At 47.0% G+C, this 23,713-nt stretch overlaps 2 protein-coding genes across 5 annotated transcripts in view; one reads left to right on the top strand and one right to left on the bottom strand.

The window, feature by feature from the left end:
* HABP2 (hyaluronan binding protein 2) overlaps positions 1-5,814 on the top strand; it is a 212,226-nt gene extending 206,412 nt beyond the window's left edge. For all 4 annotated transcript variants that reach the window (XM_056529825.1, XM_056529824.1, XM_056529826.1 and 1 more), the window contains 2 exons: positions 298-437; positions 5,088-5,814. In XM_056529825.1, the coding sequence (XP_056385800.1) occupies positions 298-437; positions 5,088-5,279 (332 nt within the window). In that variant the 3' untranslated portion in view covers positions 5,280-5,814. The remainder of the gene's footprint in view (positions 1-297; positions 438-5,087) is intronic.
* A 3,336-nt stretch (positions 5,815-9,150) lies between these two features.
* The window catches only part of NRAP (nebulin related anchoring protein), a 164,684-nt gene continuing 150,121 nt past the window's right edge, over positions 9,151-23,713 (bottom strand). The window contains exons 37-42 of the mRNA XM_056529361.1: positions 22,577-22,675; positions 12,914-13,018; positions 12,434-12,541; positions 12,027-12,338; positions 10,781-10,912; positions 9,151-9,771 (exon numbers count right to left, since the gene is read on the bottom strand). Coding sequence (XP_056385336.1) covers positions 9,679-9,771; positions 10,781-10,912; positions 12,027-12,338; positions 12,434-12,541; positions 12,914-13,018; positions 22,577-22,675 — 849 coding nt within the window. The 3' untranslated portion in view covers positions 9,151-9,678. The remainder of the gene's footprint in view (positions 9,772-10,780; positions 10,913-12,026; positions 12,339-12,433; positions 12,542-12,913; positions 13,019-22,576; positions 22,676-23,713) is intronic.

Here is a 23,713-nt window from a genome sequence, read left to right as displayed (position 1 = left end):
TCTCAGGAACTGTCCAGAGCAGGAACAAATCCCCATAGCAAACCTCTCCTGCTCTGGACAGTCCCTGAGACAGACAGCAGGTGTCAGCAGAGAGCACTGTGGTCAGACAGATAAGAACAACTCAACTTCAGCAGCTGATAAGTACTGGAAGGATTAAGATTTTTTTTTTAATAGAAGTAATTTACAAATCTGTTTAACTTTCTGTAGCCAGTTGATATGAAAAAAAAATTGTTTTTCATCAGAGTACCCCTTTAAGTAAAGAACGTTAACCATGTAATCCTCTATTGTCTATAACAGGTCAGACCGCACATCTGCTTGATGCTTCTGTCCAAGTGATCTCCGAAACCAACTGCTCCGACCCCAAATCTTATGGGAAACTGATTGACCGCAGTATGCTGTGCGCCGGGGTCCCTGAGGGAGGCATCGACTCATGTCAGGTATGTCTATCTATATATAGAGCGGCTACTGTGGGATCAAAACAGCCATAATAACCTGAAGCCATCGTATACTATCACATCTGTATGTAGTGTCTCCGCTATGTGCGCCCTACTGCAACTTTACCTTCTCCATCATTCTAGTGCTTAGTCAGCAGAGCTGCCAGCATAGACACTGTGATTGGTTGATGGGAGGGTTTGTGCAGTCCCGCTCTTCTCAATGCACCCTAATCTCTCATGTACCCAGCTTTTCCAGGACACACATCTTTACTCCTTTACAAACCCTAATCTCTCATATATCCAGCTTTTCCAGATTCCTGCAAAACCTACGCTCTCATGTACTCAGCTTTTCCCAATTCCTGCAAAAGCTACACTTATGTACTCAGCTTTTCCAGATTCCTGCAAATCTTACACTCTCATGTACTCAGCTTTTCCCGATTTGCAGGAATCTGAAAAAGCTGGGTACATGAGTGTAGCTTTTGCAGGAATCGGTAAAAGCTGAGTGCATGAGAGAGAGCGTAGGTTTTGCAGGAATTTGGAAAAGATGGGTACATGAGAGATTAGGGTTTGTAAAGAAGTGTGTCGAAACAATGTGATTTGTGCATTGAGCAGAGCGAGCGGGACTGCACACACCCTCCCATCAACCAATCACAGTGTCTGTGCTCCTCAACCAATCACAGTGTCTGTGCTCCTCAACCAATCACAGTGTCTGTGCTCCTCAACCAATCACAGTGTCTGTGCTCCTCAACCAATCACAGTGTCTGTGCTCCTCAACCAATCACAGTGTCTGTGCTCCTCAACCAATCACAGTGTCTGTGCTCCTCAACCAATCACAGTGTCTGTGCTCATCAACCAATCACAGTGTCTGTGCTCATCAACCAATCACAGTGTCTGTGCTCATCAACCAATCACAGTGTCTGTGCTCATCAACCAATCACAGTGTCTGTGCTGGCAGTTCTGCTGAAGCTCTGCTGACTCAGCACTTTCATTTTTGCCTGAGGCATGACAGAGTTTAGGATGACGGAGTTTTGCATGAGAGCTGTTTTTGCTGAAGCCTGACGGAGATTGGTCCGAGGGATGAGGCGGGACGCTGTTTTCGCTGAAGGATGAGGGAGGTACGGGCTGAAAACTGACGGTGATTTTTCTGAGGGAGGAGGCGGGACGCTGTTTTTCCTTACAAATGACGGAGATACAGCTGACGACTGACAATGTCCTAAAATGGACACCGTAGTGCAGAATTTCTGCTGGAGATCAAGCTGGCGGCACTAGGACCGCACGGACTGCATTGCCATCCCCATAGATGTCAATGCATTTCTGAGCAGATCTCCCAAAAGATCCACCCAGAAATGCATTGCCGTCTATGGGGACGGCAATGCAGTCCGTGTGGTCCTAGTGCCGCCAGCTTGATCTCCGGCAGAAATTCTGCCCAGAGATTTCGTAGTGTGAACCCAGCCTTAGGGTACGTTCAGATGAGCGGATTTTCCCAGCGTATTTCGCTGCGGATCCGCCACTGAAGGACCTCTGTATGCTGCCTTTACATGTACCTGCTCGGACCGGCAATACGCCGCTACGAGCAGACACACTGCGATGTGCGATTTACAGCGATTTTGGTGATAAAGTGGTGCAATATACAGTCCCTGAATATATATAGGTGCAATATACAGTCCCTGGTGATATAGTGGTGCAATATACAGTCCCTGGTGATATAGTGGTGCAATATACAGTCCCTGGTGATTATAGTGGTGCAATATACAGTCCCTGGTGATATAGAGGTGCAATATACAGTCCTTGGTGATATAGAGGTGCAATATACAGTTCCTGGTGATATAGTGGTGCAATATACAGTCCCTGGTGATATAGTGGTGCAATATACTGTCCCTGGTGATATAGTGGTGCAATATACAGTCCCTGATGATATAGTGGTGCAATATACAGTCCCTGAATATATATATGTGCAATATACAGTCCCTGATGATATAGTGGTGCAGTACACAGTCCCGGATGATATAGTGGTGCAGTACACAGTCTGTGGTGATATAGTGGTGCGGTACACAGTCCCGGATGATATAGTGGTGCGGTACACAGTCCCTGATGATATAGTGGTGCAATATACAGTCCCTGATGATATAGTGGTGCAGTACACAGTCCCTGGTGATATAGTGGTGCAGTACACAGTCCCTGGTGATATAGTGGTGCAGTACAAAGTCCCTGTTGATATAGTGGTGCAGTACACAGTCCCTGGTGATATAGTGGTGCAGTACACAGTCCCTGGTGATATAGTAGTGCAGTACACAGTCCCTGATGATATAGTGGTGCAATATAGAGTCCTTGATGATATAGAGGTGCAATATACAGTCCCTGATGATATAGTGGTGCAATATACAGTCCCTGATGATATAGTGGTGCAGTACACAGTCCCTGATGATATAGTGGTGCGGTACACAGTCCCTGATGATATAGTGGTGCAGTACACAGTCCCTGATGATATAGTGGTGCAATATATAGTCCCTGGTAATATAGTGGTGCAGTACACAGTCCCTGATGATTTAGTGGTGCAGTACACAGTCCCTGGTGATATAGTGGTGCGGTACACAGTCCCTGATGATATAGTGGTGCAATATACAGTCCCTGATGATATAGTGGTGCGGTACACAGTCCCTGATGATAAAGTGGTGCAGTACACAGTCCCGGATGATATTGTGGTGCAGTACACAGTCCCTGGTGATATAGTGGTGCAATATACAGTCCCTGATGATATAGTGGTGCAATATACAGTCCCTGATGATATAGTGGTGCGGTACACAGTCCCTGATGATAAAGTGGTGCAGTACACAGTCCCGGATGATACTGTGGTGCAGTACACAGTCCCTGGTGATATAGTGGTGCAGTACACAGTCCCTGATGATATAGTGGTGCAGTACACAGTCCCGGATGATATAGTGGTGCAGTACACAGTCTGTGGTGATATAGTGGTGCGGTACACAGTCCCGGATGATATAGTGGTGCGGTACACAGTCCCTGATGATATAGTGGTGCAATATACAGTCCCTGATGATATAGTGGTGCAGTACACAGTCCCTGGTGATATAGTGGTGCAGTACACAGTCCCTGGTGATATAGTGGTGCAGTACAAAGTCCCTGTTGATATAGTGGTGCAGTACACAGTCCCTGGTGATATAGTGGTGCAGTACACAGTCCCTGGTGATATAGTGGTGCAGTACACAGTCCCTGATGATATAGTGGTGCAATATAGAGTCCTTGATGATATAGAGGTGCAATATACAGTCCCTGATGATATAGTGGTGCAATATACAGTCCCTGATGATATAGTGGTGCAGTACACAGTCCCTGATGATATAGTGGTGCGGTACACAGTCCCTGATGATATAGTGGTGCAGTACACAGTCCCTGATGATATAGTGGTGCAATATATAGTCCCTGGTAATATAGTGGTGCAGTACACAGTCCCTGATGATTTAGTGGTGCAGTACACAGTCCCTGGTGATATAGTGGTGCGGTACACAGTTCCTGATGATAGAGTGGTGCAGTACACAGTCCCTGATGATATAGTGGTGCAATATACAGTCCCTGATGATATAGTGGTGCGGTACACAGTCCCTGATGATAAAGTGGTGCAGTACACAGTCCCGGATGATATTGTGGTGCAGTACACAGTCCCTGGTGATATAGTGGTGCAATATACAGTCCCTGATGATATAGTGGTGCAATATACAGTCCCTGATGATATAGTGGTGCGGTACACAGTCCCTGATGATAAAGTGGTGCAGTACACAGTCCCGGATGATACTGTGGTGCAGTACACAGTCCCTGGTGATATAGTGGTGCAGTACACAGTCCCTGATGATATAGTGGCGCAGTACACAGTCCCTGATTATAAAGTGGTGCAGTACATAGTCCCTGATGATATAGAGGCGCAATATACAGTCCCTGATGATATAGTGGTGCAGTACACAGTCCCTGATGATATAGTGGTGCAATATACAGTCCCTGATGATATAGTGTTGCAGTACACAGTCCCTGATGATATAGAGGCGCAATATACAGTCCCTGATGATATAGTGGTGCAGTACACAGTCCCTGATGATATAGTGGTGCAATATACAGTCCCTGATGATATAGTGTTGCAGTACACAGTCCCTGATGATATAGTGGTGCAATATACAGTCCCTGATGATAAAGTGGGGCAGTACACAGTCCCAGATGATATTGTGGTGCAGTACACAGTCCCTGATGATATAGTGGTGCAATATACAGTCCCTGATGATATAGTGGTGCAATATACAGTCCCTGATGATATAGTGGTGCGGTACACAGTCCCTGATGATAAAGTGGGGCAGTACACAGTCCCGGATGATATTGTGGTGCAGTACACAGTCCCTGGTGATATAGTGGTGCAGTACACAGTCCCTGGTGATATAGTGGTGCAGTACACAGTCCCTGATGATATAGTGGTGCAGGGACCATACAGTTTAGTGGTCATTTCATTGCTGCCCTAGTAAAATCACTAGTCCTGAATATTGTCCCTAATATGCTGCAGTATAAGATGGTGACACCAGATACACAGGGCAGCACTTATCCTTGGCTTCTGTACCCATCATTTTTGACTTATCCATGTTGTCCTTGATCTTATAGGGCGACTCCGGGGGTCCCCTGGCCTGTGATCTGGATGGTCAGACACAAGTGGTCGGTGTTGTTAGCTGGGGAGAGAAGTGCGGAGTGAAGGATAAGCCCGGAGTCTACACACACGTCTATAGATTTCTACCATGGATTGAAAAGAACATGAAGTCTGACACCTCATCACCTATTGGACACAGGCAGCAATAGACAGGAGCTGGCCCATTAATATGATTGGGAGAGTTTTCTGGGCATGCTCTGTGACCTCCACAGAGGTCATTCCACAGGGAGGGGGAGGCTGATCTGTGAGCAGCAGCTGTTGTAAAGATCAGGTCTTATCTATATACAAGTGCCCCCATTTACTGTAACGCTGTACTCATCACTTTCCAGCAGCCTCCTCCTTATCATCACGGACAGGAAACTTCAGCTAAGTTTCAGACCTAGTGGCCAAACTGAGAACTGCAGGTTTCAGCATTATTCCTAAATATAGATCATGTAGTAAAATGGAAAAATCTGGAAAAAAAAACAAAACAAAAAAAAACATAAATATGTGATTTAAACTATAGGTTGTTTTCTGATGACATATTCCCTCCTGTAGCAACAGCACTGAAAACCTTTCTAGAAATGAAGTTTTGTAATGTTTTAGTTGGGGCGCGGGTTATCTTAAAGCAGTGTTTGCCAACCAGTGTGCCTCCAGCTGTTGCAAAACTACAACTACCATCATGTCCAGACTGACTAGAAAATAAACAAGGCAATAGAAAACACACGTGCTGGAAACAGCTGCACAGAGCATACACTATAATCCGCACCGTACTGCAAAAGCCAGCAATCTATAAAGCGGTGTCCGCACAGTCCTAGCGCAGATAGCGCCGGGGGTCACGTGATCTTGGCAGTCTGCAGAATGATAGTGACCGCCAGCACGTCGGGACATCTAGCACACGTCATCGGGGGCTGACTGGTCAGTAAAGACGCCAAGAAGCCAAGTCCCCCAGTGATTAGCTTTTACCTCTAGCTGAACAGGATCCTGGGAAAGACTCGAGACAGCAGTCATCTTTACCGCCGTAAAAGCTTAAAGGGGTACTCCGCTGCTCAGCGTTCGGAAGAAACTTTCGAAAGCTGGAGCTCGTGATGTCATAGCCCCGCCCCCTCATGATGTCCACCCCCCCCGGCCCCTCAATGCAAGTCTATGGGAGGGGGCGTGACAGCCGTCACGCCCCCTCCCATAGACTTGCATTGAGGGGGGCGGGGCGTGACGTTCTGATGGGGGCGGGGCTATGACGTCACGGGCTGCAGCATTCGAAACTGTTTATCCCAAACGCTGAGCAGCGGAGTACCCCTTTTAAAGGGGTACTCTGATGGAAAACTCAACTGGTGCCATAAAGTGAAAAGGAACCAAATCAGCAGATTTTAGCACATTTACTGCTTGACAATACGTTAATTCGTTATCCTCGTCACCCCCCGGCATTTGGGCCCCCAGGGATGGTGAAGATATTGGGGGAGAGTTATCAAAACCTGTGCAGAGGAAGAGTGGTGCAGTTGCCCATAGCAACCAATCAGATTGCTTCTTTCATTTTCCACAGGCCTCTAAAGAGGCCTGTGGAAAATGAAAGAAGCAATCTGATTGGTTGCTATGGGCAACTACACCACTCTTCCTCTGCACAGGTTTTGATAAATCTCCCCCATTAAGTTATAAAGCCCTCCTTGGCCGGCCCGCAAATAGTCACCTGGGGGCGGGGACTTCTACTTACCAAATTCGGTCACTCCGGCTGTGGTCCCGCCCCCTGATCTTGATTGACGGTTCGAGTCACCGCTCTGCTGCGTCTGCTTAGGGAGCGGAGAGATGATGCAAGCCGTCAATCAAGACAAGGGGGCGGGGCCACAGCTATGGGTGCAGGTAAGCATTAATCTTGGGGGTGGGGGAGGCTTTATAACTTAATATCTTCACCATCCCTGAGGGCAAAAACGTCCCCCGGGGATGGCGAGGATAACGATTTCGGCATAGATATATATAATGTTTTGTTAAATGTTATACACTGCTCCAAAAATATAAAGGTAACACGTAAACACCACAATGTAACACAAGTCACTGACACTTGTGTGAAATCCCACTGTCCACTCAGGAAGAACACTGATTGACAATCAACTTCACATGGAACAGACAACAGGTGGAAATTATAGGCACTTAGCAAGACACCCCCCAATAAAGGAGTGGTTATGTAGGTGGTGACCACAGACCACTTCTCAGTTCCTATGCTTCCTGGCTAATGTTTTGGTCACTTTTGAATGCTGGCGGTGCTTTCACTCTAGTGGTAGCATGAGACGGAGTCTACAACCCGCACAAGTGGCTCAGGTAGTGCAGCTCATCCAGGATGGCATCAATGCGAGCTGTGGCAAGAAGGTTTGCTGTGTCTGTCAGCGTAGTGTCCAGAGCATGGAGGCGCTACCAGGAGACAGGCCAGTACATCAGGAGACGTGGAGGAGGCCATAGGAGGGCAATAACCCAGCAGCAGGACCGCTACCTCCGCCTTTGTGCAAGGAGGAGCAATGTCAGAGCCCTGCAAAATGACCTCCAGCAGGACACAAATGTGCATGTGTCTACTCAAACGGTCAGAAATAGACTCCATGAGGGTGGTATGAGGGCCCGACGTCCACAGGTGGGGGTTGTGCTTACAGCCCAACACCGTGCAGGACATTTGGCACGTGCCAGAGAACACCAAGATTGGCAAATCGGCCACTGACGCCCTGTGCTTTTCACAGATGAAAGCAGGTTCACAATGAGCAAATGTGACAGGGTCTGGAGACGCCGTGGAGAACGTTCTGCTGCCTGCAACATCCTCCAGCATGGCGATGGGTCAGTAATGGTGTGGGGTGGCATTTCTTTGGGGGGCCGCACAGCCCTCCATGTGCTTGACAGAGGTATCCTGACTGCCATTAGGTACCGAGAAAGTAATTTACAAATCTGTTTAACTTTCTTTCTGGCACCAGATGATATAAGAAAAACAAAAATCATAAGACGGGAATCATAAAAACATCAAAAAGTGGACGATCCACCGGTGATCAGTGAATCAAGTAACTGTATGACTGACATAACTCTGCATAATGGGTGCGATAGTTTACAGTTAAAGGGGTACTCCGTCCAGAGCAGGAGAGCTCTGCTATGGGGATTCTCTCCTGCTCTGGACAGTTCCTGATACGGACATCAGGTGTCAGCAGAGAGCACTGTGGTCAGACAGAAAAGAAATTCAAAAAGAAAACAATAGAAGTAATTTACAAATCTGTTTAACTTTCTGGCACCAATTGATTTAAAAAAAAAATTTCCACTGGAGTACCCCTTTAATAAATACCGGAATACCCCTTTAAGCATGAATCGCTGACTATAGGTGGGTGATCCCTGCAGACAACACACAACAGATATTACCAAACATTTGAGACCTTGTATCACTTTAAGTGGGAGTCAAAATGGATACAAATGTATCCACTGATAATGCCTGCTCTAAGTTAGTGTATTCCAAACAGTGCGCCTCCAGCTGTTGCAAAACTACTACTCCTGGCATGATGGTAGTTATAGTTTTGCAACAGCTGGAGGCAATTTGGTAAGGAAACACTGCTCTATACTAGAGCTCAACCTCCTCCCCCCCCCCCCCCCCCCCCCCCAAGATACTACGTAACTAAAGTTCATGTTTCCTATTTGAATAACCCTTCAATGTCCAAAGCTAAACAAAGTAACAATATTGATATCTCTGAACTATGACCTTTGGGTTTGCTCTCTAAATATATCACTGTGCGATACTGCGGTCATTGTCCAGCTTCATGTATAGCACAAAGGCCATAGAGCAGTGGTTTACAACCAGGGTGCCTCCAGCTGTTGTAACATTACAACTCCCAGCATGCTCAGACAGCCAAAACACTGCTTTACAGATTATTGACTTTTGCAGTATGGTGCGGATTATAGTATATGCTCTTTGCAATCGTTTCTACCATCCTTTGTGCACTTTCTAGTGCCTTGTTAAGTTTCTAGTCAGCCAGGACGTGCTGGGAGTTGTAGTTTTGCAACAGCTGGAGGCACCCTGGTTGGGAAACAATGCCCTAGAGCAAAGTTCTCTAACCTGTGGCTCTCAATCTGCTGTAAGAGCTACAACTCCCACTATGCACAGGATGTCAGGGCATGCTGGGAGTTATAGTTTTGCTATTCCCATATGTGGCGAAAGGTCCTAAAGACTGACACATTTTCTGCATTAAATACATTTATTTTGTAACAAACAAATCAAAATTCTACAAATCTTTATCTTAAATTCTTGGTATTGAAACTGATCCTGCCAGTCCTAGAGTACTACACCACGACACGCGGCACGGGGCCCCGCTGCGCCCGGCATCATGGAGTCGCGATTCATCGCAGCTTCATAACAAACACTTTAAGGCATGGCTGGGATGAGTGATCGTGAAGTCTTCCCCATTCATCACTATAGTAGACAACTGCCCCCTAGAGGTGAGGGGCAGCACAGCAGCATCATCATCGGGGAGAATAAATAATAAGAGCAACATCTTCATAGTGCGGGAAATACGAAAGCAGAAGGAGGCGTCCAGTGATGTCACCAAATAGTTTACCCCCTTATTTCTTCATAGGAAGAGTTTTTCTTCGTTTAACATGAAGAATCTCGGAGGCGTCTCGGTTTATGTTACTCAAAGATTCCGCATCTTCACCCTTAAAAACATTATCATTATCAGTATCATTATACTGTACCCCAAGTGTGATCACCCTGTACCCCAAATGTCATCATCCTGTACCCCAAGTGTTATCATCCTGTACCCCAAGTGTGATCACCCTGTACCCCAAATGTCATCATCCTGTACCCCAAGTGTTATCATCCTGTACCCCGAGTGTTATCATCCTGTACCCCGAGTGTTATCATCCTGTACCCCAAGTGTCATCATCCTGTACCCCAAGTGTCATCATCCTGTACCCCAAGTGTCATTATCCTGTACCCCAAGTGTCATCACCCTGTACCCCGAATGTTATTATCCTGTACCCCAGGTGTCATCATCCTGTACCCCAAGTGTTATTATCCTGTACCCCGAGTGTCATCATCCTGTACCTCGAGTGCTATCATCCTGTACCCCAAGTGTTATCATCCTGTACCCCAAGTGTCATTATCCTGTACCCCAAATGTTATCATCCTGTACCCCAAATGTTATCATCCTGTACCCCGAGTGTTATCATCCTGTACCCCAAGTGTTATCATCCTGTACCCCAAATGTTATCATCCTGTACCCCGAGTGTTATCATCCTGTACCCCAAATGTTATCATCCTGTACCCCGAGTGTTATCATCCTGTACCCCGAGTGTTATCATCCTGTACCCCGAGTGTTATCATCCTGTACCCCGAGTGTAATCATCCTGTACCCCGAGTGTTATTATCCTGTACCCCAAGTGTTATCATCCTGTACCCCAAGTGTCATTATTCTGTACCCCAAGTGTTATCATCCTGTACCCCAAGTGTTATCATCCTGTACCCCGAGTGTCATCATCCTGTACCCCAAGTGTTATCATCCTGTACCCCGAGTGTCATCATCCTGTACCCCGAGTGTCATCATCCTGTACCCCAAGTGTTATCATCCTGTACCCCAAGTGTTATCATCCTGTACCCCAAGTGTTACTGTCAGCATGTTATTGCTCTTGAAGGTGGAGGTGCAGTCTTTTGGGGGGTCCTTACCTCTGCATACTCTCCCTCCCCGTCCTCTGCATTTCTCAGTTCTGCAGCCCGACGGGCCAGTTCTACCTTGAAGTACCCCGGAGGAGTCCACCCCACTCCTCTCATCCAGTTCAGGTCCGATTTGTATTTCACCTAAAAAGAGAAAATATCAGAATGAGCTTAAAATGTATAGAAAAGCTCCCATATAGGATGTCACCCGCTGTCCAAATATCCCTAACGCTCCTGTATCATGCTGTTGGGAAAATAAAGGATTGACATGAATTCACCATATAGTTTATTTTGTCTCCAGTTGTTGAAAAACTACAACTCCCAGCATAGAAACAAAACTGACTACAACAAGGCTCTAGGAAACACAAATAGAATGCTGAAAACAACTGCACAGAGCATACACTATAATCCGCACTGTACTGCAAAAGTCACCAATCTATAAACAGTGTTTCCTAACCAGTGTGTCTCCAGCTATTGCAAGACTACAACTCCCAGCATTCCCATAAAGACTCAGAACAAAACTGACTACAACAAGGCTCTAGAAAACACACATAGAATGCTGAAAACAACTGCACAGAGCGTACACAATAATCCGCACCATGCTGCAAAAGTCATCAATCTATAAAGCAGTGTTTCCTAACCAGTGTGTCTCCAGCTATTGCAAGACTACAACTCCCAGCATTCCCATACAGACTAGGAACAAAACAGACTACAACAAGAGTGTACACAATAATCCGCACCATGCTGCAAAAGTCAGCAATCTATAAAGCAGTGTTTCCCTACCAGTGCGTCTCCAGCTGTTACAAGACTAAAACTCCCAGCATTCCCATAAAGACTAAGAACAAAATGAACTAAAACAAGGCTCTAGGAAACATACAATGAATGCTGGCAACAACGGCACAGGGCGTACACTATAATCCGCACCATGCTGCACAAGTCATCAATCTATAAAGCAGTGTTTCCCAACCGGTGTGTCTCCAGCTGTTGCAAAACTACAACTCCCAGCATGCCCGGACAGCCAACGGCTGTCCGGGCATGCTGGAAGTTGTAGTTTTGCAACAGCTGGTGGTGCTCTGTTTGAAAATGCTGCTTTATAGATTCTGGAATTTTGCAGTATGGTGCGGATTATAGTGGATTCTTCACACAGTTGTTTCCAGCATTCTTGATCTTTGTAATAGATGCTGGGTCTCGGCAATGTCTTTTTGCTCTGGTATGATCCCAGTTCAGCGATGGCCAGGCTCTAGTGTGCGGCACTCACATCGCTCTGTAGTCCGTGCGCCTGTTTGGCGTGTTTCAGGGTCAGCTGCTCGGGGTCACACGTGTATTGGTGCAGGGGTTGGCGGTAGTTGAGGTTGCTGGCCAGCTGCTGGCTCTTCTTGGCCTGGACGAATCCCTGCTGATCCAGACGGGTCCGCCCCATGGACCTGGTCTCTCCGGCGTCTTTCTTGTATTCTCGGTCGCTCTGCAGTTTGCTGACCCTCAGGACGTGTTGCGTTTTGGGGTCGTCGCTGACGCTGCGAAAGCCGATCTGATGACCCCTGTCCCTCACGAAGGCTTCTTTGTAGCGGAACTGCAGGGAAAAAAAATATGATTATGTTTTTGGAGACACTTACGGAATATAGAGAAAACCGCTCCATATACGTCTCCAGAGATCACATGACTTACGTCACTGGCGATCTCTCTGGATGCCTTGGCGGTTTGGAAAGGAATGGCGTCCAGGCGCAAGTCATAGCCCCCCGCACAGGACTGATCCCACAGGGTCCGGTAGGCTTTCTGTCCAAATGGAAACAGGGAAGATAAATCATTCCCTATCTATATCAGTGTTTAACAGTTGGTGCAAAACTACAACTCCCAGCATGCCCGGACTGAGGAGAAACTAAAGAAATAGGAAACACAAGTAAAATGCTGAAAACAGCACAGAGCAGACACTATAATCCGCACCATACTGGACAAGTCAGCAATCTTTAAAGCAGTGTTTCCCAACCAGTCTGCCTCCAGCTGTTGCAAAACCATAACTCCCAGCATGCCCGGACAGCCTTCGGCTGTCCGGGCATGCTGAGAGTTGTAGTAATGCAACAGCTGGAGGCACCCTATTTGGGAAACACTGATCTGGTTTACATTAGTTTAGTTAGGTAGGATACATACGTCACTAATTTGAGATGCGTTGATTCGAGCGCGAATGAAGTCTGGATGATCTGGAGGTAACGTGTATCTGTGCATCGACTCCTGATCCCCTGATTTATACAATCTCTGCGAAAGCAAAAAATAGAAGAGCTAGATCTAGTATTATACTCCAGAGCTGCACTCACTATTCTGCTGGTGAGGTCACTGTGTACATACATTACATTACTTATCCTGTACTGATCCTGAGTTATATCCTGTATTATACTCCAGAGCTGCACTCACTATTCTGCTGGTGAGGTCACTGTGTACATACATTACATTACTTATCCTGTACTGATCCTGAGTTATATCCTGTATTATACTCCAGAGCTGTACTCACTATTCTGCTGATGAGGTCACTGTGTACATACATTACATTACTTATCCTGTACTGATCCTGAGTTATATCCTGTATTATACCCCAGAGCTGTACTCACTATTCTGCTGGTGAGATCACTGTGTACATACATTACATTACTTATCCTGTACTGATCCTGATTATATCCTGTATTATACTCCAGAGCTGAACTCACTATTCTGCTGATGAGGTCACTGTGTACATACATTACATTACTTATCCTGTACTGATCCTGAGTTATATCCTGTATTATACTCCAGAGCTGTACTCACTATTCTGCTGGTGAGGTCACTGTGTACATACATTACATTACTTATGCTGTACTGATCCTGAGTTATATCGTGTATTATACTCCAGAGCTGTACTCACTATTCTGCTGGTGAGGTCACTGTGTACATACATTACATTACTTATCCTGTACTGATCCTGAGTTATATCCTGTATTATACTCTTGAGCTGCACTCACTATTCTGCTGGTGAGGTCACTGTGTACATACATTACATTACTTATCCTGTACTGATCCTGAGTTATATCCTGTATTATACTCCAGAGCTGCACTCACTATTCTGCTGGTGAGGTCACTGTGTACATACATTACATTACTTATCCTGTACTGATCCTGAGTTATATCCTGTAGATCTTTTATTAAAATTTCAAACATAACAATAAAAAAAATACAAAACATAAACATATCATATCCGAGAGAACATATCAATATAACGATCATAAAACCAACACCATAGCATAAAATACAACACCGGTCCACCCCACACTCATTCCTGCACACAAACAAATATATACAATATTTACAAAAGACATAATCCTATAATACCCATAATACCCATACCATACTAATAAACTATATACACTAATATACACTAATACTAAATGTGATTTTCCTGGCCCAGTTGCAATACCAAAAACCCAATACCAGTAATATACCAAAAGAATAACAACAACAACAATAATAATATATACAAAATAATAAAAACCAATACAAACAAAATAACACCACTTTTTTTTATTTTTCTATATTTTTTTTTTTTTTTTATTTATTTATTTTTTTTTTTTTTTTGGCCCTGAGCTGGTCCTGCATCCCATGCCCCCAGTACATGTTACCAGACGTCCATGAACCAGTCCAGGATTTTCTGTATATATAAAAGTCCCATACAAACCCCCTCCCCCCTTTTTAACCCACCACCCAACCTAAACTAAACCCAATCCCCAGGTGGCATCACACAATATATACAATATATACATTACATAAAATATACACAGACTAACAATATATAAGTATACAAATAGACTACAACAATAAATAAAATAACAAATACATATAACACTATAAGCCAAACAACAAACCCCTAAAGCTCAAGTTCAGCGCCTGCAAGCCCTATATTACCATAAACCAACTGCTCAAAACAAAAAGACTAATGTGCCAGCATCAGCCCACCACCAGGGGGAGACAACAGGCTAAGGCACTTTAAAGGCAGAGCCCCTCCATAGACGAGAGGCCCTGCCAGCACCCAGCCTCTCGTACTCCAGAGAACGCACCTTCACCAGGTCACCGAGAATGTTCCTAACCACCACATCCACAGGGAGGATTTTACGCTGCGTCGACACTAAACACCGTGCGTTCCACGTGTAGTACCTAACCACTGAGCTGACTAGGAATAAAGTGCACCGGTCCCAGCCTCCAAGGTTTCTGAATGCCCCATAGGCCCATTCCGCATAGGAGAGACTGGCCAGCCGAGGCCAACCAATGGAAGCGCCCACCCTGGTGTAAACCTCTGTGTTAAAGGGACAATGAAGCAGAAAATGCTCCATGCTTTCCAGCATGCCTCCACACTCTTCGCGGGGACATCCCCGGTCATCAGAGCTCCTGCACTTCAGATTGTCCCTCACACACAGTTTCCCATGGAAGCAGCGCCAAGTCAAGTCCCAAAACTTCAAGGGGATCCTGATAGAATTCAAAAGCTCTAAACCCACCTCCAGATCCCGACTTGGGCAGTCCTTGAGCGCCAATGGCCTCTGGAAATGAGAAGACAGGACCCTCTTGTCAAGGAATTTCCTCGACAGAGTCCTAATCTCCCCCATCCCCAGACCCCACCGACGAATAACCTTCAGAACCGGGGTAGCGTAAGCCGGGAGATGCCCGTGTGGTGTGCGAAGATCCTTCACTTGCCCTCCTGTCTCCCATTCCTGGAAGAAAGGCCAAAACCATCCCCTACAGGAGGATACCCACGGAGGAGCCCTCTCTGACCAGAGGTTTGCTATATTGGTCTTAAGAAAGGTATTCACTAGGAATACCACAGGGTTGACCATACACAACCCCCCTAGTCTCCTTGTACGGTAAGTAACCTCCCTCTTCACTAGGTTCAGTCTGTTCCCCCATAACATTTGGAAGAACACACTGTAGACCCGGGTCCAAAGAGGTTCTGGCAACATGCATACACTGCCCAGGTATATCAGTAAAGGGAGCAGGAATGTTTTGATCAGGTTAACCCTTTCCCGGAGGGTCAAAGACCAACCCTTCCACTGATCCACCTTCTGAGCGGCGATCTTAAGCCTGCTGTCCCAGTTTTGTTTGGGGTAATCCCCTTGGCCAAATTCGATGCCGAGAACTTTAGCAGATTCCTGGGGCTCTGGAAGGGCGTCCGGGAGATCAAAATTAGGATCTCCCCCTCCCAGCCAGAGACTCTCGCACTTATCCCGGTTGATCTTGGACCCGGATGCCTCCGAGTAGCGGTCCACCTCTGACATCACCCATTCGCCTTCCTCTTGTGAGGAGACAAACACGGTGACATCATCAGCATACGCTACCGCCCTCAGAGCCAAATCCGGCACCGCCAGGTCCATTCTCACCCCCGCCAACGGTCCACAATCAATCCTCCTAAGGAAAGGATCAATTGCAAACACGTACAGCAACGGGCTCAAAGGACAACCCTGACGGACACCAGACCCAACCTCAAAAGAGCGGCCAATCCAACCATTCACAAGCGGGAAACTTTCTGCCCCTGCGTACAAGGTCTTAAGCCAATCAACAAACCCCCCCGGCAGGCCATATCTCAGAAGAACAGACCAGAGGTACTCATGGTTAACCCGATCAAACGCTTTTGCCTGATCCAAGGACAGCAAGTACCCCTTCCAGTGGCCAGCCCTACCCTGCTCCACAGCCTCTCGGACACTGAGCACAGCACTAAATGTACTGCGGCCCGGAACAGAGCAATGCTGAGCCCCCGAAAGGAGCCGGGGTGCAAACTTCACCAGCCGGTTAAACAGCACTTTTGCCAGAATCTTTCGGTCCACATTGAGAAGCGCTATGGGACGCCAATTCTCAATGTGGAACGGGTCTTTACCCTTTGACAGGATGATCAGCGCTGACCTCCTCATTGACTTTGGCAGAGTGCCCGAGGATAGACACTCATTAAATACCTCGGTCAACAGGGGAACCAAAGTGTCCTTAAAGGTCTTATAGAACTCAGATGTTAAGCCATCTGGACCGGGTGATTTCTTGAGGGCAAGCCCATCAATAGCCATCCTGACTTCCTCTTCCCGGATCATCTCTGTCAAAACGTCAAGAGAGGGGTCTACTCCTAGTTCAGGGATGGTTTCAGCCAAGAAAGCTGACACCTTATCCCGATCTAGATCCTTCCTTCCCAAGAGGTGCGAGTAAAAGGATCTGACGACCTCCAAGATCCCTGATCTGGACCTTTTCAAGGATCCCGTACTATCAATCAGTCCTGAGACTACCTTACTATTCACTGACATCTTGCAGTTTCTGTAAGGGTCGGGCGAGCGGTACTTCCCGTAATCCCTCTCAAAAACCAAAGATGCGTGCCTATCGTACTGACACCTCATCAGCAAGGATTTCACTCTGGAGATATCATCACGACTACCTCCAGTCGAGACAAGGTGCTCAAGTTTCTTCCTCAGGCCCTGGTACAAACGGTACCTGTTTAGGCTTCTGAGGCCCGAGAGCTGGCGGAAGAATCTCGCAACCCTTTTTTTGAAGATCTCCCACCACTCTGACTTACTGCTACAAAGGCCCAGCAATGGTACCTGGCTCTGAAGAAAATCCTCAAAGGACTGTCTTATCTCCGCTTCTTCCAAGAGAGACGAATTCAGCTTCCAATAGCCTCTGCCCATCCGGGGGGTCTCTGTAACATTCAGAGAAAACAAAATTAAACAGTGATCGGAGAACTCCACCTCAACAACAGACACTGCTGAAGAGACGGCCTCCTCCTTTAAATAAAACCTATCTATCCTAGACCTACAACTACCCCTATGATAGGTGAATCCCGCGTGGCCTGGGGTGTGCCGGATGTGGACATCCACCAGGCGAGCCTCACTCGCTATGCTATTAAGGGCGACGCTATCATAAGTCAGCTTGTCTCTGGCACCTCCCCTGTCTTGGGGCCTCGTGACAGCATTAAAGTCCCCTCCAAAGACCACCTGCCGACTTGTAAAAAGATAGGGCTTGATCCTCATAAAGAGACACTTCCGGTCCCACTTAGACTGTGGGCCGTAGATGTTAATAAGGCGAAGTTCTTGTCCCTTCATGAGGACATCTAAGATCAGGCACCTCCCCATTTCTAACTCGATAACCCGTCGGCATTCTACCGCTGCGGTAAAAAGGACCGCCACTCCGCTATACGGCTCGGCCCCAAGAGACCAGTAGGAGGGCCCATTCCTCCACTCTCTTTTAGCCTTGTAGATAGATGACATATCTGTTAGCCTGGTCTCTTGCAAAAATAAAATATCAGCATTAATATGGGCAAAAAAATCATAGGCCGCAAATCGAGCCGTATCTGACTTTATGCTGGCAACATTAATGGATGCCAGAGTCAACGGAGAGGGTGCCGCCATCAAGGGTGATTGAGTTAGACAGCTTTCTTTTTCCCACCATCCTTCCCATCCACCCCACCACCCTCCTCATCAGATGATGGTTTACCCCTTTTTAGTGAGATGGATGTGTCCATTTTCCCTTTATTTACATTTTCCTCGTCCCCTGACTCTGAGCCAGTCCCCCCCCCTGAAGACATAGGTTCCCCAGGGAGAGAGGACTCAGGGTCCCCTGTGGGCCCCACCGCAACATCCGGAACCTCACCCCCAGCCTCCTCCTCCGAAGAGGAAATGTCGCGGAGGGCTCGGAACCGGTTGGAGAGACCAATCAGAGGGGGGTCAGTTGTACCTTCCTTTGGCATCTGGCGGGTGGGAGAAGATTTTAAATCTCCCTTTTTCTTATTCCTCCGAGTACCCCGCTTTGTTTCTGCCCATCTCCCTCTGTCCTCATCCGCGCTCTCACCATGGGAGGACAGCGAGGAGACAGTATCCTCCTCTTTGTGGATCCTTCCAGTCTCCTCATCCAGTTCACTATCCCCCAGGGCCTCAGCAGTAACACTGGTCACAGGGACAGGATCAGAAGCCACCTCAGCTGGCTGATGCTCCTGTGACTCCCGAATCTCCCTATCCCTTTGACGCTTCTTGAGACGCCTCAGTTGGGCAGGCGTCTTCTGCTTACTTTTCTTCCCTGGCCCCTGCACCCCTTCATCCCCGCCAGCCATCCCCCCAGCAGAGTTCACCTCATGGCTTACCCCCACTGGGGCAACAACCGCGTTGACAAAGGAACGAGGGCAGCGACTGAATGGGTGACCTAAGTCACCACACAGGTGACACCTAATCTCTGCACAAGATGCAGCGAGATGGCCTATTTCCCCACACAGAGTGCACTTCTGCACAGTGCAATTGGCACTAAAATGTGTGGGGTCACCACATCTGTGACAGAGCTTCGGCTGACCCTGGTAGAAGATCTGGATACGATCCCTTCCGAGGAAGGTCGCAGATGGTATATGGGTAACGGTGTTTCCTGAAAGCTTAAGCTTGACCATAAACGTCCAGGCCCCTGACCAGATGCCATATTCATCCCTGTTCTTTTTTGGGACCTCCACCACCTCACCATACCGACCTAGCCACGTCATGATGTCAACACAAGAAAGTGATTCGTTACGGGTTAAAACGGTCACCTTCTTGACATTGTTTTGGCGAGACACCGCCTGAATGGCAAAGTCTCGCCAGCCGGGCTCATTCTTTACCAGCTCATAATTCGACCAGAAGAGCTCAAGCCCCTCTGGCCGAACAAAGCTGATATCGAACTCAGGGGTACCATAAGGATGTATTAAGGCGTAGATGTCAGCTGCCTTAAAGCCCAACTTCAGCAGAAGCTCAACAACTTTAGATCTTGGAGGACATGTATCACTGCCTCTCCACCTCAGCCGGACCACATTCCTTCGGAGACCACCTGGCCCGGCTGTTGGGAGGGACCACACAGTATCCCCCCCTCTTTCCTCTCGGAAGGCTGAAAGACCATGTCTTTCTATCCAAAAGGATAGATCAACCTCCCTACCCTCTACATTGATTGATCTCTCCCCTCTCCTTAAGGCCCCCAGGAGACGCTGCTGCAAATTGCCCCCCCCAGAGCCAGAAGACGAGGAAGGTGCCCCCCTCCCCCCAGCGGTGACATTTGCGTAGCTGCGTACCGGTGCTGCCACCGCTGGGGGTGCAACTGGACCAGGCCCTACATCCCCACCACTAATCTGTGCCCCTTCACCACCCTCCTCCACATAATCCATACTCACACCATTATTGCCTGTTTTAGCTGATGTGCCCCCCATACCTCCACCCGTGCTACAGCCCATACTACAATTCACTCCAACATTAACCTCCTCATTCATACTGGCTGGACCGGTGCGTTCTGGTGCAGATAGTGTACCATCAGCATCACTGGGTACCAGAGCTGGAGCAACCACCACAGGACAGGTCACCGGTCCTTTATACAAGGACCGGGAAGCCTGCCTAGCCTGTTTATTAGTGGCCCCAGCCCTGTTTTTACTGGTACCCTCCGCCTCATCAGTACTGGAGTTTTCTGCTCCTGGGCGCCGCTGTTCTGGATAAGCGGCGCCAATACAAAATAAAGGTTTTAGTCCAGTCTTTCTGGGAGGCGAAGACATCTTGGCCCCAGCAGCTCTTTCACGATGACACCGCTGCTCCAAAGGAACAGCAGTGCCAACGCTCAGAGCCACCGGAGCTCCCGCAGCTGACTCTGGCACAAAGCCGCCCCCCCCTCCCGTTAGGGAGCAGCCCAATGTGCCAGAGCCATCCATGCCCATCGCTGGGCAAATATCACTGTCCGACCTCACAGCCGATACATTGTCTGCTCCACCACTGTTACTACAAACAGCGATGGAGCTCACCGCCACACTAGACTCCATACTCTCCCCACTCTCCTGCACTGAGTCCACAGCAGAACTCAGGCTGGGCTGAGAAATGGGGTTCACACAGTGAGCTGACCCTGCGGCCAGTCCGGGGGGCTCAGGGAGGGGGGTATATACAAATGTTACCTGCTCCTGGAGCTTGGTCTTCTTTAGCTTCTTTTTCCTTCCCCCAGGTGCCTCCTCTGGTAACTCATCCCCAAACGTGAAGTCCTGGAGGCGACCTGGGGACTCCAGGAGCTGGATCTGGGCCATCAGTGCCCCTCCCTGGTGACTGGTGCTGCTCTCATCCCCCGAACCGCCAGAGCCACGGCCAGATGACATCGCCACTTGCCCTGCAGGGAGCCCACTGTATGGGGTCAGATGTTGCAGACCCCCGGGTGGATTTGGCTCAACATTATCGGCCTCCGCAGCGTCTCCTTCCTCCTCCACCCGTGGCTGAAGCCCCCTCAGCCGTCTCTGCTTCTCTCTCTCCATTGTATGAAAGCGGTCTTCATTTAAAAGTTTTTCCCTAAATGGCCCGCTGTTCTCTAAAATAAAAGTTCTCTTCTTCTCCAGTATCCTTATTTCATTTTTCAGCTGTTTAATCCGGGCTGACAGCTCAGCTTTCTGTCGTTTCGCCGCAGTTTCCATCAGGGCTTTTGCTTCCCGTACCTCCTCCTGGAGCCTATACAAGCTGCCCCTTGCTTCCTCATATCCACGGATGTGTTCTGCCACACGAGAGTTATGGGGGACTCCAGACTCCCGGGCCCTAGGCATCCCCCAATCCTCCTCCACACATCCGTGGGCATTTAGCTTTGCTCCAGGAGGAGTATCACAGTCCACATTGTCAGGCCTTGTTGTCACAGTACCTGTGCTTCCGGAACTTCTTGCACTTGTAGTCCCACAACTTGCAGGGCCAGCCTTGCGGCTGCTCTTTGTCTCTACGGGTTCAGGGGTGGCTGGAGATGCATCGCTGCACCTCCTGGCAGAGCGCCTCAACCCGGAGACCTCTGATGCACTTCCTGACGCTGGTCCCTCCACACCTGGTCGCTGGCTCCCCCTGCCCCCCGCGGACCTGATTCAGGGGGCAGGTGTTGGGGTTCTCCTCTCCTCGCTCATGCCTGAACACACGCTCTCCCTCTGGGGAAGGAAGAACGCTGTCTGGCACAGATGACACGGCAGAGCTCAGAGCGCACACACACCAAACAATCCAGCAAACGACTTCCTCCACACTCAGCAGACTCACAGGAAGATGCTCCCTCTAGTGGCCAGACTCCAGAGCTGCACTCACTATTCTGCTGGTGAGGTCACTGTGTACATACATTACATTACTTATCCTGTACTGATCCTGATTATATCCTGTATTATACTCCAGAGCTGTACTCACTATTCTGCTGGTGAGATCACTGTGTACATACATTACACTACTTATCCTGTACTGATCCTGAGTTATATCCTGTATTATACTCCAGAGCTGCACTCACTATTCTGCTAGTGAGGTCACTGTGTACATACATTACATTACTTATCCTGTACTGATCCTGATTTATATCCTGTATTATACTCCAGAGCTGTACTCACTATTCTGCTGGTGAGGCCACTGTGTACATACATTACATTACTTATCCTGTACGGACCCTGAGTTATATCCTGTATTATACTCCAGAGCTGCACTCACTATTCTGCTGGTGGGGTCACTGTGTACATACATTACATTACTTATCATGTACTGATCCTGAGTTATATCCTGTATTATACTCCAGAGCTGTACTCACTATTCTGCTGGTGGGGTCACTGTGGACATACATTACATTACTTATCCTGTACTGATCCTGAGTTATATCCTGTATTATACTCCAGAGCTGTCCTCACTATTCTGCTGGTGAGGTCACTGTGTACATACATTACATTACTTATCCTGTACTGATCCTGAGTTATATCGTGTATTATACTCCAGAGCTGTACTCACTATTCTGCTGGTGGGGTCACTGTGTATATACATTACATTACTTACAGCATGCAGAATATCTTACCTCACTGCACTGCTGATAACTGTTCTTGGCATGCAGCAGGCTGGGGGAGTCAGTAACTGAAGTAAAAGACATAGATCCGGGGTTCTGACGATACTTGGTCTATGGAAACAATGGAAAAAGTGAGTGTTAGAATTACATCTAATATACTTGTATATAGGAGCAGTATTATAGTAGTTATATTCTTGTACATAGGGGGCAGTATTATAGTAGTTATATTCTTGTATATAGGAGCAGTATTATAGTAGTTATATTCTTGTATATAGGAGCAGTATTATAGTAGATATATTCTTGTATATAGGAGGCAGTATTATAGTAGTTATATTCTTGTATATAGGAGCAGTATTATAGTAGTTATATTCTTGTATATAGGGAGCAGTATTATAGTAGTTTTATTCTTGTATATAGGAGCAGTATTATAGTAGTTGTATTCTTGTATATAGAAGCAGTATTATAGTAGTTATAGTCTTGTATATAGGAGTAGTATTATAGTAGTTATATTCTTGTATATAGGAGCAGTATTATAGTAGTTATATTCTTGTATATAAGAGGAAGTATTATAGTAGTTATATTCTTGTATATAGGAGCAGTATTATAGTAGTTATATTCTTGTATATAGGAGCAGTATTATAGTAGTTATATTCTTGTGTATATGGGCAGTATTATAGTAGTTATATTCTTGTATATAGGAGCAGTATTATAGTAGTTGTATTCTTGTATATAGAAGCAGTATTATAGTAGTTATATTCTTGTATATAGGAGTAGTATTATAGTAGTTATATTCTTGTATATAGGAGTAGTATTATAGTAGTTATATTCTTGTATATAGGAGCAGTAATATAGTAGTTATATTCTTGTATAAAGGAGCAGTATTATAGTAGTTATATTCTTGTATATAGGAGCAGTATTATAGTAGTTATATTCTTGTATTTAGGAGCAGTATTATAGTAGTTATATTCTTGTATATAGGAGGCAGTATTATAGTAGTTATATTCTTGTATATAGGAGGCAGTATTATAGTAGGTATATTCTCGTATATAGGAGCAGTATTATAGTAGTTATATTCTTGTATATAGGAGCAGTATTATAGTAGTTGTATTCTTGTATATAGAAGCAGTATTATAGTAGTTATAGGAGCAG

The sequence above is a fragment of the Hyla sarda genome, chromosome 7 (genome assembly GCF_029499605.1).
Source record: "Hyla sarda isolate aHylSar1 chromosome 7, aHylSar1.hap1, whole genome shotgun sequence".
In the NCBI taxonomy this organism is placed as follows: Eukaryota; Metazoa; Chordata; class Amphibia; order Anura; family Hylidae; genus Hyla; species Hyla sarda.
The sequence above is the reverse complement of the archived record's forward strand: the minus strand, read 5'-3'. Positions and strand labels throughout refer to the sequence as shown.